The sequence below is a fragment of the Natator depressus genome, chromosome 27 (genome assembly GCF_965152275.1).
Source record: "Natator depressus isolate rNatDep1 chromosome 27, rNatDep2.hap1, whole genome shotgun sequence".
NCBI classification, from domain to species: Eukaryota; Metazoa; Chordata; order Testudines; family Cheloniidae; genus Natator; species Natator depressus.
In genome coordinates this window covers 3,516,486-3,530,293 of record NC_134260.1, presented here as the reverse complement: position 1 = coordinate 3,530,293, position 13,808 = coordinate 3,516,486, and the positions used below count along the sequence as shown (strand labels likewise).

The 13,808-nt window shown below is 43.6% G+C and overlaps 1 protein-coding gene across 2 annotated transcripts in view; it reads right to left on the bottom strand.

Moving 5' to 3' along the window:
• GOSR2 (golgi SNAP receptor complex member 2) overlaps positions 1–13,808 on the bottom strand; it is a 32,319-nt gene that overhangs the window by 15,247 nt on the left and 3,264 nt on the right. For both annotated transcript variants that reach the window (XM_074940523.1, XM_074940522.1), the window contains exons 2-3: positions 7,619–7,683; positions 4,875–4,983 (exon numbers count right to left, since the gene is read on the bottom strand). In XM_074940523.1, coding sequence (XP_074796624.1) covers positions 4,875–4,983; positions 7,619–7,683 — 174 coding nt within the window. The remainder of the gene's footprint in view (positions 1–4,874; positions 4,984–7,618; positions 7,684–13,808) is intronic.

The window sequence follows — 13,808 nt, the reverse complement described above, 5'->3', positions numbered from 1 at the left end:
TAAAAACCCCTATGAATTTTTGAAATGCCTTTTCCTGATTGTCCAGCTGAGCAGCAGTCCACTGTTGTGTGCAAATGCCCAGCTGACTATGCCAGCTACATGATCCAGACATGTGCCTGCCTGGAGTAGACAAAAGATATTGGACATCCTAGGTCTATGGGGAGAAGAGGCTGTGCAAGTAAGTACAGCTCCAAACCAGCCGTAGAAACGTCAACATCTACAAGCAGATTGCTCGGTGGATGCCAGAGAAGGGGTACGACAGGGAGTAGCAGCAGCGCCATGTAAAAACCAAGGAGCTGCGGCAGGCAGACCAGAAGGCCAGGGAGGCCAACAGTCAATTGGGTGCAGAGCCATAGACAGGCCACTTTTACAACATGCTGCATGCCATACTCGGCAGAGACCCCCACCACGACCCCGCACACCACCATGGATCTCTCCAAGGAGCTCAAGTCACAGGCCCCTGCTGGGAACAGCAAGGAGGTGAACAAGGAAGAGGAGGAGTGTGAGGGACAGGTGACCAGGGGATCCAGCTGTATAGCAAGCCAGGACCGGTTTTTGACTCCATGGCAGTCCAGCCAGTCAAGCACAGGCGAGCCCAGTGCAGGGGAAGGAACGTCAGGTAAGTTTGTAAATAAAATTTCCATTGCAAGGGTGGCATCCCCAAATTAACAGGACAGAGATTTCAACTTTTCATTAATTTACTCACACCAGCAGAGGTAGCGGTACAATAAAGGAAGGGAGTGTTGCTAACTGCTTTTCATTCCCCTGCAGAGTTCGGCAGCAGGGGCCATGCAGAACAGTTTGTTTATGGACACGGGGACGTCCCTTGAATCCTCCTGAGAGATCTCAATGAAACTTCTCTGGAGGTACTTTACAATCCTCTCCCAAAAGGTTTCAGGGGAGGGCTGCCTTATTTCTTCTTCCGCGATAGGACACTTTCTCACGCCAGGTGGTGAGAACTTCAGCAGGCACCACTGCTATAAACTGACTAGCGGCATACAAGCCTAGGCAGCTTCAGGATGCCAGCAGCAGCTGTGCTGTCTCTACCTCGGATACTCTCAGGAGTGAGATATCAGCTAAAATCACCAGCGCCTGTGGAACATGGTGCCAGTATTCAGTACCATTGCCCTACATTCATAGTTTCATGCAACCGAGCAATTTCCTCATCTGCTCCCACACCCCTGGCAGATCATACTCACCATAACTTGAGTTGAGAGTGGATCCAAAGCAGAAGTGTCAATATTCTAGTCTTGTTTTACACTTTTGGAGAGCAAGAAAAGGGGGGATTTCTGCATCTTCCATTCCTACTATCCTGACTATACCTTGTGTGTGTTTTATCTAGCTGTGGTCACTTCAGCCTTGAAGGGGACTCTTCACACAAGTGGAACGACTGACTCAGATAAGGAGGAAAAAAAAGGAGGATGGTGGGAGGACATGTTCTGTAAGACTCTTCCAGCCGGTGCTGCATCAGACCTTGACAGAGGGCTTGGAGGGTGAATACGGCAGGCCGTACAGAGAAGGAAAGACCAGGCAGAAGACAGGCTCAGGAAAAGGAGAGGGAGATACACCATAACATAACAGAGCTTCTCCATCAGCAAACTCAGATGCTGCAGATTCTTATGGATCTCCAGGTTCAACAACCTTGGGCTCGAATGCCATTGCAGTCGTGTCAAACTGCAGCACTGCACCTCCCTACACCCACCCTCAGTATCCTACATGGCCTCAGGGCCAGCATGCCTACCCCCACCACTTCACCCTGGGGGAAATCATGGACAACCACAGCTTCACATACATCTGCCATGGCTCCCACAGGTCAGCATATGTGTAGCTACATTTCATTTTCTGCTTTCTGCCAAGGGGTGGGTTCAAATTACCATGCCTGGATGTTGCTAAGATTCAACAGCTGTAACGTGCCCCCTTGAACACCCAGGTCCTATAAGTCCTGGCTGGCTAGCAAATCTCTTGGGTATTCTGTCTGCTTAACTTTTTAATGCGGTTTTCAATTTTGCCCGCTCAAAGTTGGAGTGGGTGCCATACACTAGCTGGGGTAAATGTCAAGCAACCGAGACCATTTCAGCCCCGATCAGAACCACTGTGTGATCCCTATGGCTGCACACACATAGACACACACACAAAAAGGTAGAAGTTGCTGTCAGCCTTAAGACATGCTATTTTGTTCTGGGGCTGTATCTTGGGAACCTCTTGCTCAAACCACCTCAAATTTGGATCACTAATCCTACCCTGCTCCTCAGTGAGGCACACCAAATTTCAGAGCACTATGAGTAAGTATGTGGATTTTAGGATACTTAGGAGTCAACCTTTAAACAGAAAGGAGTTCTCAACCTTAACTATAGCAGAGCAAAAAGAAAAGGAGTACTTGTGGCACCTTAGAGACTATAATGCAACAGGAGGCAACCAGGAAACCTTTCTTGGTCTTCAATGTGTGAATAGGTATTAAAAATTCATTATGATCAGGCTTAAAAATAGTATTTTGTACTTATCTAGCACATTACAGAACAATTAATGAAGTCTCAACACCCAAGAATTATGATACCTGCTGGGCCTCAGTTGTGCAGCAAAACAGAGAAGTGATGTAGACATGGTCAGTGACAAATCAGACCCGGACCCCTGAGCTGTCTCAGGCATGCTCCCTGACTAGACCGCACTGCTTCCAAACGAGCATTTAAAACCCAATTTCAGATAGATTTTTGAAGGTAGGAATTGAACAGTTTTTCTTGTTTACTTCTTGGCCCATGAATCCAGATGCATCATTTCACCATTAGTGAAATGGAACAGGGTTCTGAAAATGCCTAACTTTTATTAAAGCCCTTTCCCTAAGGCTAGGATTTTCAAAGTTCCTTACAGGTTGAAGAGCAGCACTGGAGTGAAGTGTGCGGCAAAGTTCATAGAACAGAAAGAAAGGCGTAAAGTTCTGACTACAATCAGACAGGAGATATGCTTCTCATTACCATTATATGAGCAGAAAATTAAGAACAAGAGTTACTCTTTCAAATAAAAACCTGAGAGACCACAAATCATAGCAAAGCCACCTAATCAACCGGGTAAGAAAGGAGGCCTCTGAATTGGAGGAGAATCTCTCACAGAAGTCTTCCACATTCAGGTTGTCTCTCAGAAAAATACCGATCTCAGGGTAACATTCCAAAGCAGTAAGAGGGACGTAACAACCAGCTTGTTTTGAAACATACCATTTGGGCAGCATTCTGAAGATGGTGACTCCCTTAAGACCATTTGTTGCATGACTCTTAAGGAGTGAGGAGAAAGATTTAAGTGGGGAAAAAAGTCTCTCTTTCATATCATCACAGACCTAAAGGCAGAACCCACAAGTGTTCCTGACTGTTTATAAACTCATCTAGACTTTAAGACATATGGATAGCACACTTTTCAAATTTGGTTGCCTAAGACGAGGCAGCCAGCCAAACTAGCATATAACTCAGTATTACGGTGTCTAAAACAGGTGTTTGGGACCTAAATGCCAATATGACCAACAACTTTGGTGCCTAAGTTTGAAAACTGGGCAATAAAGTAATATGAATTTGAAGCATTAAGTCATTCTCTTCCCCAACCCCACAAAGGTCATCTAAATCTCTCATGGAAGAACACTGCTCTTTTTAAGCATGACAGGAGTGTGGAGTACAGAACAGAACAGAGACAGGAGTCCTAGGTTCTATCGCTATCTTTGATATAAACTTGGTGTATGACCTTGGGCAAGTCGCTTCACCTCTGTACCTAATTTCCACCACCTATAAGATAGAGATCATCTGCAAAATCCAGGTCTTCAAGGGATGAGAAGGGTGTCCATCTGATGCCTCTTGACACATCTTCTGTTGTACGCCACATTACCCAGTTGATGGCAATGTTGAAGAGGATTGCAGACATGACACACCCCTGACGTACTCCTGTTTTGACTTCAAAACTGAGCTCACTGTGATCAACACTGCACGTAAAGTTGGAATAGAAGCTTTTGACAATGTTGATTATACGGAGAGGGTTTCCATATGCCCGCAGAATGCACTATTGGCTGGTCCTGTGAATGCTGTCAAAAGCCTATCACATACCCGACATCACATACAAGAAAAAAAAACTATTAGACAACACATTCAGCCAGCAAATCAGACTGAAAATCAATCGTGCCTCACCATCACTAGTACGGACAGAGGATCACATTCTCCCCAATGTAGAAACATTCACATACTTGGGCAGCAGCAGCAGCCAGGATGGTGGAACAAGCCAAGACATCCGAAACAGAATCAATAAAGCCAGGAACATCTTTAGGAGCTTAAATGCAATCTGGAAATAATTAAAATAAAACGCCAAAACCGAACTCAAGATTTATCAGTGCTGCGTACTTTCAACACTACTGTATAGTGCAGAATGATGGGGAATGACAAAATATGACATGTCCAAACTGTCTTCATTCCATACAACCTGCCTCAGAAAAATCCTCCGTATCTTTTGGGTCAGAACAATCTCAAACCAATACCTATTCTCACACAGTGCAGCCAAGTAGATATGAGCACCATCATTACCAGAAGGCATTGGAGACGGATTGGCCATGTACGTTGGATGGAAACTGATTCCATCACCAGAACAGCAATAAGACAGACACCTGAAGGCAAGCGAAAATGAGGCCGCTTGAAAACAAAATGGTGAAGAGCTGTGGAAGCTGAGCTGAAAAACCTGGGGCACAGCTGGGGAACCATTGAAAGGCTTGCCAGAAACAGCCAGGAATGGAGTAGCTTCATTGCTGCCCTAAATGCTAGAGGCATAATGGTTACTAACTAACTAAAAGACAGAGATAAGAAGGCTCAATATTGCAAAGTTGAGATCCTCTGGAAAGGAAAGCACGCACTTACAGTTTGGCATTCTGTCGTTTGTTGGCAGGTTCTTTGCTGGACAGGATCTCCAGGCGTTCCAGGTTGCTGAATATTCTGTCTATTCTTGCCTGAATCTCATTTTCTACCACTGTAAGGAAAAAGAATGAAACAAGTTGTTGGAAGAGACTAAATATACAATGCACTGTCTTAAGGAACTGGAGACACTTTAGTCCAGATTTGGAAAGATATTTAGGTGCCTAAATCCCACTGAAAACAAGGAGAGTTAGACATCTAGACACTTCTAAAAATCTGTTCTATTGTATACCACAGCCTCAAAACATCTGAAATTAAACACAGACTGAGCACACTAAGACAAAGAAAATGAACCTGCATGTTTGGCTCAATGAACCCTGGGTCAATTATTCAATAAAATGTGTACTTCTGTGGCACTTCCCACCCAAGGATCTCAAAGACTCAGATCGTTCCTGCAAGATAGGTTAATTAACCTATCATCTCATTTTACAAAAGCAGAAATGGAGGCTCAGAGGGAGACTCGCCCAAGAGTATACAGAGAGAGCTGAGAATAAGACCCAGATCTCTCAGTTTCCAGACCTGCTCTTCAGCCAAAAGACCAGCACTACCCTCATGAATTCCTCAAGTTCACAAGAAGGTGTGCTGTATGCCTCACTGGATTTATGGAGCAGTGTATTTACTGTTTTACAAATACAAAAATCCTGGCCCCACATCAATCTAATTTAATTATGTAATTACTGGCATAATGATGATATTATCATTTAAAAAAGTAGCAACAAACCCTGGATTTTGCCCCTCTTCCACAAACTTTAAACTGACAGATTAAATTCTGAAAAGCAGACACATGAATTTGCCTAACTTCTCCCGAGAACGAGTTCTCAAGTACAAGTTTGTATGTTTGCACACGCTCACCTGCAGAGGCAGAAATTGACTCTATACCTTTATTTTTGAAATCTGTAACACCAGTGTAATAGTCAGGAAATTCACCTCCATCACAGAGTACCAATGATTTAGGAAGATATAAAAGAGAAGAGGTTTTGGCAGCTAAATTTATAGCTTGTAAGGCCAGAAGGGACATATGTGATCATCTAACCTGACCTCTTGTATAACACAGGCCATAAGATTTCTCTGAATTAATTCCTTAAATTGAGACTACTAGGGAGAAGGCTTAGGTCTAGGGGGTCTGTGGTAGATCTCTCTGAAATGCTTCCAATTTCACATGCAGGTTCAGCTAGGCAAAGGGAACTTCAGATCTCAATGCATGATTGAGACGATGGTGTAGAGAAAAGGGGTTTCAATTTCTTAGGCAGAGGGTGCTTTTGGGGAAAGGAGGAGACTATACCTTTTGGAACAGGGCCACTCCTTTCATCAAAATGGAAGCAGACGGTGGCACATAAAATAAAAAAGGTGTTGACTTAGGTTTAAACTAGCAGCCAGAGGAAAGCTGACAGGGGCCAAGGAGCCCGTATGTCAGACAGACATTCATCAAAGACAGTGTTAATTGTGAATCTAATAAAGGGTCGGACACAAAAAACACAACTGACCTAGAGCAGGGGCAGCAAAAGAACACAAACTTCTGAAACCCTGCTGACATCACAGATTAATAAAAAGAGGCACCTGGGCAGCAAGAAGAACTATAAATGTTCTTTACAGAAACGAGAGCCACTTAAAACCGAAAGCAGGCAATGCCTCACAGCAGATAAGGACTTCGACATTATGGAAGCCTAGTGGAACTACAAAAATCAATGGGATACTATAAAACCTGGGAGAGCTACAAGTCTTCTGAGGATACTCAGGGCCGTGCAGAGATTCCTGTTCTTTCCATGGCCCTGTGGGGCTGTGTGTGGCCTGCGACTGATTTATTCTGTGGGTCAATGGCCCCTGATAGAAAAAAGGTTCCCCACCCCTGGACTAGATGAACAATGGGTCAATCTATCAGCCTGTGTCAGATCTTACTACTTTAAAAAGATATTACAAAGGATTAACAATCCAGTATAAAATGTAAACAATTTGAAACTTGACGCAATCACATTCACATAAATATCTGGCATTCTCAGTTCCAGATTTTTGCAGCGTCAGATCTGCACAACCATACCAAACATCAACTCTCCATTATGAGGATTTTCATAATAGGAAAGCTGCTGTTTGGAGGATAACTTAACTGAAAAAATACTAGGGTTCGTGTCTTTTTCTGACCCATCCTTCAGAAAGCCTTGGCCTTATTTAAATCCAACATAAAACTGAACTGGGTAATTAGATTTTAGTTTTGTGATGTGGACATTGCTTCATTCCCAGGAGGCAAAGACTGAACTCCTTTCACAAAGAACAGCTAATGGAATCTTAAAGTATCTGAGTTTAAATGCTAATAGGAAACCCAACCCATGAGCATTAGATCAGCGGTTCTCAAAGCCGGTCCGCCGCTCGTTCAGGAAAGCCCCTGGCACGCCAGACCAGTTTGTTTACCTGCTGCGTCCGCAGTTCGGCCGATCGCGGCTCCCACTGGCCGTGGTTCGCCGCTCCAGGCCAATGGGGGGTGCGGGAAGCGGCGCGGGCCAAGGGAGGTGCTGGCCGCCCTTCCCGCAGCCCCCATTGGCCTGGAGCCACGATTGGCCAAACCTGCGGATGCAGCAGGTAAACAAACCGGTCCAGCGCGCCAGGGGCTTTCCCTGAACAAGTGGTGGACCGGCTTTGAGAACCACTGCATTAGATCACACCAACAGTTGAGTTGCCGTATTTAGTTGTTAACTTACAGTGCACTGACTGCTTGTCAGAGGTCTCCAGATGACCCATGTAAGATTGAACCTCATGGACTTGCCTATCAAAGGAAGAGAAGGAAGAAATGGGAATTAGAGTCAATCAACAGCTATTAAATCTGGAAAGATTTTTTTTAGTACAAACAAGTGGCAGACTTGAAATACTAAGAAATATATAGTGTAACGTAACATTCAGAACGGGAACTAGGTTTCCATTATTCTAATGCAAACACCATACAGCATTTCCTAAGAGTGTGAGGGCACAAAGAAGACCTTAAGACCAGAAACCAAAGTTCCCTCTCAATATGTACCTGTCACTGCAGTATTTAAGGGGTAAAGACCAGAGTAAAAATCCAGTTGAATTGACAAAGGTTTTTCCGAACGTTTCCTCAAAGTTAATAGAGTAACAAGAGACCCCACTCACTTTATATATTCCATAAAGTGAGCCAACACAGTTACCTTGTATGTGTCAAGAACCACATCCAAAACAAACAATGTGAGTGGTATGGTGGGAACCACTAGCTCTGCCAACAAGACCACCTGTTTTGGAAAGACTAAGATTATTAGGCCAGAGGGTCAAAAAGGGAAAAAACAGGGAAGTTCTAGCTGTCAAAGGAGAGAACTGCTGCTCTGCCCTTCAGCACCACTGGGAAAAACATACATAATGGAGCCCAGATTGTACCCATCAAGAGGAAAACAATTTTCAAATCAAGATTGGTTGTTTTCTGGCCTGTGTGATACAGGAAGTCAGTCTATGAAGTATCCCATTGTGACCACCTGACCTCCTGTATAACACAGGCCAGAGAACTGCCTCAAAATAGTTCCTAGAGGAGATGCAATCTTGATTTATATTTGTTACTAACAACATTCCCTATCTTCCATTTGTTATGTATTCTTTTCATGGCTTCCTTCACTTCCTCTCTAAACCAGGTCTTTTTTTAACCAATAAGACCTTCTTCCTTGATTGTGGATTTATGGACATTGAAAAGTGTTCTAAAACAATCAGAGAATTGAATCGGTAGATCTAGTCCTCATTCAGTTATTGGTTTCATGGGAATGCTCTGGATCTAGGGGAACAAGAGATTATCTTGAATACTGAGTTCCTGTGAAATCAAACAAATTGACAAAAATCTACAGCCAAAAGCCAGCTCAGGTGACATGACCATACAGCAAGCGGACACGGGAATGGGAGCAACACAAGCCTAGCCCCTTCATTACTTATGATCAATAATATTATTATTGATTTTTCTAAAGCACTAGTAGAATAATAGACTAGCCAGCCCTTCCCTATTGAAAAAAGAGAAGGAGTACTTGTGGCACCTTAGAGACAAACAAATTTATTTGAGCATAAGCTTTCGTGAGCTGCAGCTCACTTCATCGGATGCATGCAGTGGAAAATACAGTGGGGAGATTTTATATACACAGAGAACATGAAACAATGGGTGTTACCATACACACTGTAATGAGAGTGATCAGGTAAGGTGAGCTATTATCAGCAGGAGAGAGAAAAAAAAACAAGAACTTTTGTAATGATAATCAAGGGGGGCCATCTCCAGCAGTTGACAAGAATGTGTGAGGAACAGTAGGGGGGAAAATAAACATGGGGAAATAGTTTTACTTTGTGTAATGTTCTTCCACTGAATGCATCCGATGAAGTGAGCTGTAGCTCACGAAAGCTTATGCTCAAATAAATTGGTTAGTCTCTAAGGTGCCACAAGTCCTCCTTTTCTTTCTTCTTGTAATGACACAACAACTATCAGTCTTTATTCAAGCCTAATTTAATGGTGTCCAGTTTGCAAATTAATTCCAATTCAGCAGTCTCTCGTTGTGTTTGAAGTTTTTTTGTTGAAGAATTGCCACTTTTAGGTCTGTAATCGAGTGACCAGAGAGATTGAAGCATTCTCCCACTGGTTTTTGAATGTTATAATTCCTGATGTCTGATTTGTGTCCATTTATTCTTTTGCACAGAGACTGTCCAGTTTGGCCAAGGTACATGGCAGAGGGGCATTGCTGGCACATGATGGCATATATTACGTTGGCAGATGTGCAGGTGAACGAGCCTCTGATAGTGTGGCTGTGATTAGGCCCTATGATGGTGTCCCCTGAATAGATATGTGGACACAGTTGGCAACGGGCTTTGTTGCAAGGATAGGTTCCTGGGTTAGTGGTTCTGTTGTGTGGCGTGTGGTTGCTGGTGAGTATTTGCTTCAGGTTGGGGGGCTGTCTGTAAGCAAGGACTAGCCTGTCTCCCAAGATCTGTGAGAGTGATGGGTCGTCCTTCAGGATAGGTTGTAGATCCTTGATGATGCGTTGGAGAGGTTTTAGTTGGGGGCTGAAGGTGATGGTTAGTGGCATTCTGTTATTTTCTTTGTTGGGCCTGTCCTGTAGTAGGTAACTTCTGGGAACTCTTCTGGCTCTGTCAATCTGTTTCTTCACTTCAGCAGGTGGGTATTGCAGTTGTAAGAACGCTTGATAGAGATCTTGTAGGTGTTTCTCTCCCTGAGGGGTTGGAGCAATTGCGGTTGTATCATAGAGCTTGGCTGTAGACAATGGATCGTGTGGTGTGGTCTGGATGAAAGCTGGAGGCATGTACGTAAGTATAGCGGTCAGTAGGTTTCCGATATAGGGTGGTGTTTATGTGACCATCGCTTATTAGCACAGTAGTGTCCAGGAAGTGGATCTCTTGTGTGGACCGGTCCAGGCTGAGGTTGATGGTGGAATGGAAATTGTTGAAATCATGGTGGAGTTCCTCAAGGGCTTCTTTTCTATGGGTCCAGATGATGAAGATGTCATCAATGTAGCGCAAGTAGAGTAGGGGCATTAGGGGACAAGAGCTGAGGAAGCGTTGTTCTCAGCCAGCCATAAAAATGTTGGCATACTGTGGGGCCATGCAGGTACCCTTAGCAGTGCCGCTGATTTGAAGGTATACATTGTCCCCAAATGTGAAATAGTTATGGGAGAGGACAAAGTTCAGTCACCAGGTTTGCCATGATATTATTGGGGATGCTGTTCCTGACGGCTTCTAGTCCATCTTTGTGTGGAATGTTGGTGCAGAGGACCTCTACATCCATAGTGGCTAGGATGGTGTTACAGGAAGATCACTGATGGATTGTAGATTCCTCAGGAATACAGTGGTGTCTCAAAGATAGCTAGGAGTGCTGGTAGCGTGGGCCTGAGGAGGGAGTCTACATAGCCAGACAATCCTGCTGTCAGGGTGCCAATGCCCGAGATGATGTGGCATCCAGGATTTCCAGGTTTATGGATCTTGGGTAGCAAACAGAATACCCCAGGTCGGGGTTCTAGGGGTGTGTCTGTGAGGATTTGTTCTTGTGCTTTTTCAGGGAGTTTCTTGAGCAGATGGTGGAGTTTCTTTTGGTAACCCTCAGCGGGATCAGAGGGTAATGGCTTGTAGAATGTGGTGCTGGAAAGCTGCCTAGCAGCCTCTTGTTCATATTCCGACCTATTTATGTGGACGACAGCACCTCCTTTGTCAGCCTTTTCGATTATGATGTCAGAGTTGTTTCTGAGGCTGTGGATGGCATTGGGTTCTGCACAGCTGAGGTTATGGGGCAAGTGATGCTGCTTTTCCACAATTTCAGTCCGTGCACGTCAGCGGAAGCACTCTACATAGAAGTCCAGTCTGTTGTTTCGACCTTCAGGAGGAGTCCACCCAGAATCCTTCTTTTTGTAGTCTTGGTAGGAAGGTCTCTGTGGGTTAGTATGCTGTTCAGAGATGCGTTGGAAATATTCCTTGAGTCGGAGACGTCGAAAATAGGATTCTAGGTCACCACAGAAGTGTATCATGTTCATGGGGGTGGAGGGGCAGAAGGAGAGGCCACGAGATATGACAGATTCTTCTGCTGGGCTAAGAGTATAGCTGGATACATTAATAATATTGCTGGGTGGGTTAAGGGAACCACTGTTGGAAATGGCCCACCTTGATTATCACTACAAAAGATTTTTTTTTTCTCTCCTGCTGATAATAGCTCACCTTACCTTATCACTCTTATTATAGTGTGTATGGTAACACCCACTGTTTCATGTTCTCTGTGTATATAAAAGCTCCCCACTGTATTTTCCACTGCATGCATCCGATGAAGTGAGCTGTAGCTCACGAAAGCTTATGCTCAAATAAATTTGTTAGACTCGAAGGTGCCACAAGTCCTCCTTTTCTTTTTGCGAATACAGACTATCACGGCTGCTACTCTGAAACCTTCCCTATTGAGTTACTATTTGTATTAGAGACACAAGGTAGGTGAGGTAATATCTTGTAATATCTTCTGTTGGTGAGAAAGAAAAGTTTCTGAGCCACACAGAAGTTGGTCGAATAAAAGATATTACCTCATCTATCTCGTCTCTCCAATATCCTGGGACCGACATGGCTACAACTACGCTGCATACTCTTTGTATTGTCTTTCAGCCCGATTTAGGTCCAACAAATGTTTTGAGAAGAACTTTGCTCTTTTCCCGTTTAGCACTGAAGGTCCCAGACACCCAATTCAGCATTCTGCACCACTGCCTCAACAAGCTGCAAGTACCATGTATGTAAGACTTGTGCTAAAGAATTCAGATGGTGATATGCTATTACTCTCAGGGAAGCCTCTTATGGGACATCAAAAGGCTGTCCATAGGCCATTATAATGTACCACTATGATGTACATTAAGAATACTCTTAATAAATCAGCTGATTATGAGTTTGCAATTATCTAATAAAACACAGACTTCATTTTCTTTTTTTAATTAATCTTTTTTCATAGGGAATTGTCTCGAATTTTGAACTTTAAAATCCAAGTTCATTGGACAAACAAAGGCTGCCATATTGTTTAAAAAGTTAACCGGTTAAACAATTAAAATTATATCAGTTAACCAATTAAACAGAGAGGGGCTGGGGCTGCTCTGGCCAGCAGGGGGCCAGTGGGACCTGCTGCTGCTTCGGCCGGCTGGCTGGCAAGGCCCGTGTGGTCTTGGGTTGGCTGGGGTTGGGGCTGGAGCTGCTCCTGCTGGCCCGGGGTTGGGGCTGCTGCGGCGGACCGCAGGTTAACGGTTAGGCTGGGTTAACCAGTAAGATTAATGCTTACCAGTTAATAGTTCACTATTTTACAACTCTAAATTCCAATGTTGCTCACAGTAACAGTGTCCAAAGTCCTAGCTTGCTTATGGAACCAGTGAGGAGCACCACGGTTCAGCTATTTCAGGGATATGGAAGAACATTTAACATGATGCCAAAGGTCAGTGTGTCTTTTAGTAGCTAGCCTCCATAGATAGATAGATTAGAGATTTATTAGCAGTTAAATGGAGCAGGGAGATTATACTACCTCTGTATTCCATAGGTGCAACTGCGACTGGAATACTGTGTACAGTTCTGGTGTCCACAATCCAACTGGAGAGGGTTCAGAGAAGAACCACGAGAATGATTAAAGGATTAGAAAGCATGCCTTATAGTGATTCAGCCCCTCCTATCTATTGAGCTTAAAAACCAGAAGGTTAAGGGATGGCTTGATCACAACGTACAAGTACGCACATGTGGAACAAAACCTTTTGTCACGGGCTCTTCAATCTAGCAAAGAAAGGTATAACACAATCCAATGGCTTCAAGTTGAAGCTAGCCAAATTCAGATTGGAAATAAGGCATAATTAACAATGAGGGTAATTAATCATTGGAATAATTTACCTAGAGTTGTGATGGATTCTCCATCACTGGCTATTTTAAATACAGATTGGACGTTTTCCGAAAACATATGCTCTAGCTCGATCAGGAATTATTGTGGGGAAGCTCTAAAGCCTGTGCTATGCAGGTCAGACTAAATGATCACGCCGTCACCTTCGGGCCTCAGAGTATAGGAACATTTATGTCTAAGGGATATTGGACATAGTAACTGGTCTAAGATAGTTAAGACTCTACACAACATCAGAGCTTCTTCAAGTCCCTCTTTAAAACATCTTGTTCTAAAGGGCCGAATAATTGTTTTTATTAGTTAAATAAAAACTACCTTAAATGTGCTAAATGCATAAAAAAGTAAGTTTATCATAACATGTTTTGCATTTAAAACCAATGGTTTATTAAACAAAGAAAGTATTATCAGTAGTTAGTGACCTGAACTGATTGCTTTTGACTACCATGTGCTTCAAGATTTTAGAAGCAGATCTCATCCTCTCATACCTCATTTTTATTAATAGATTGGAAAAG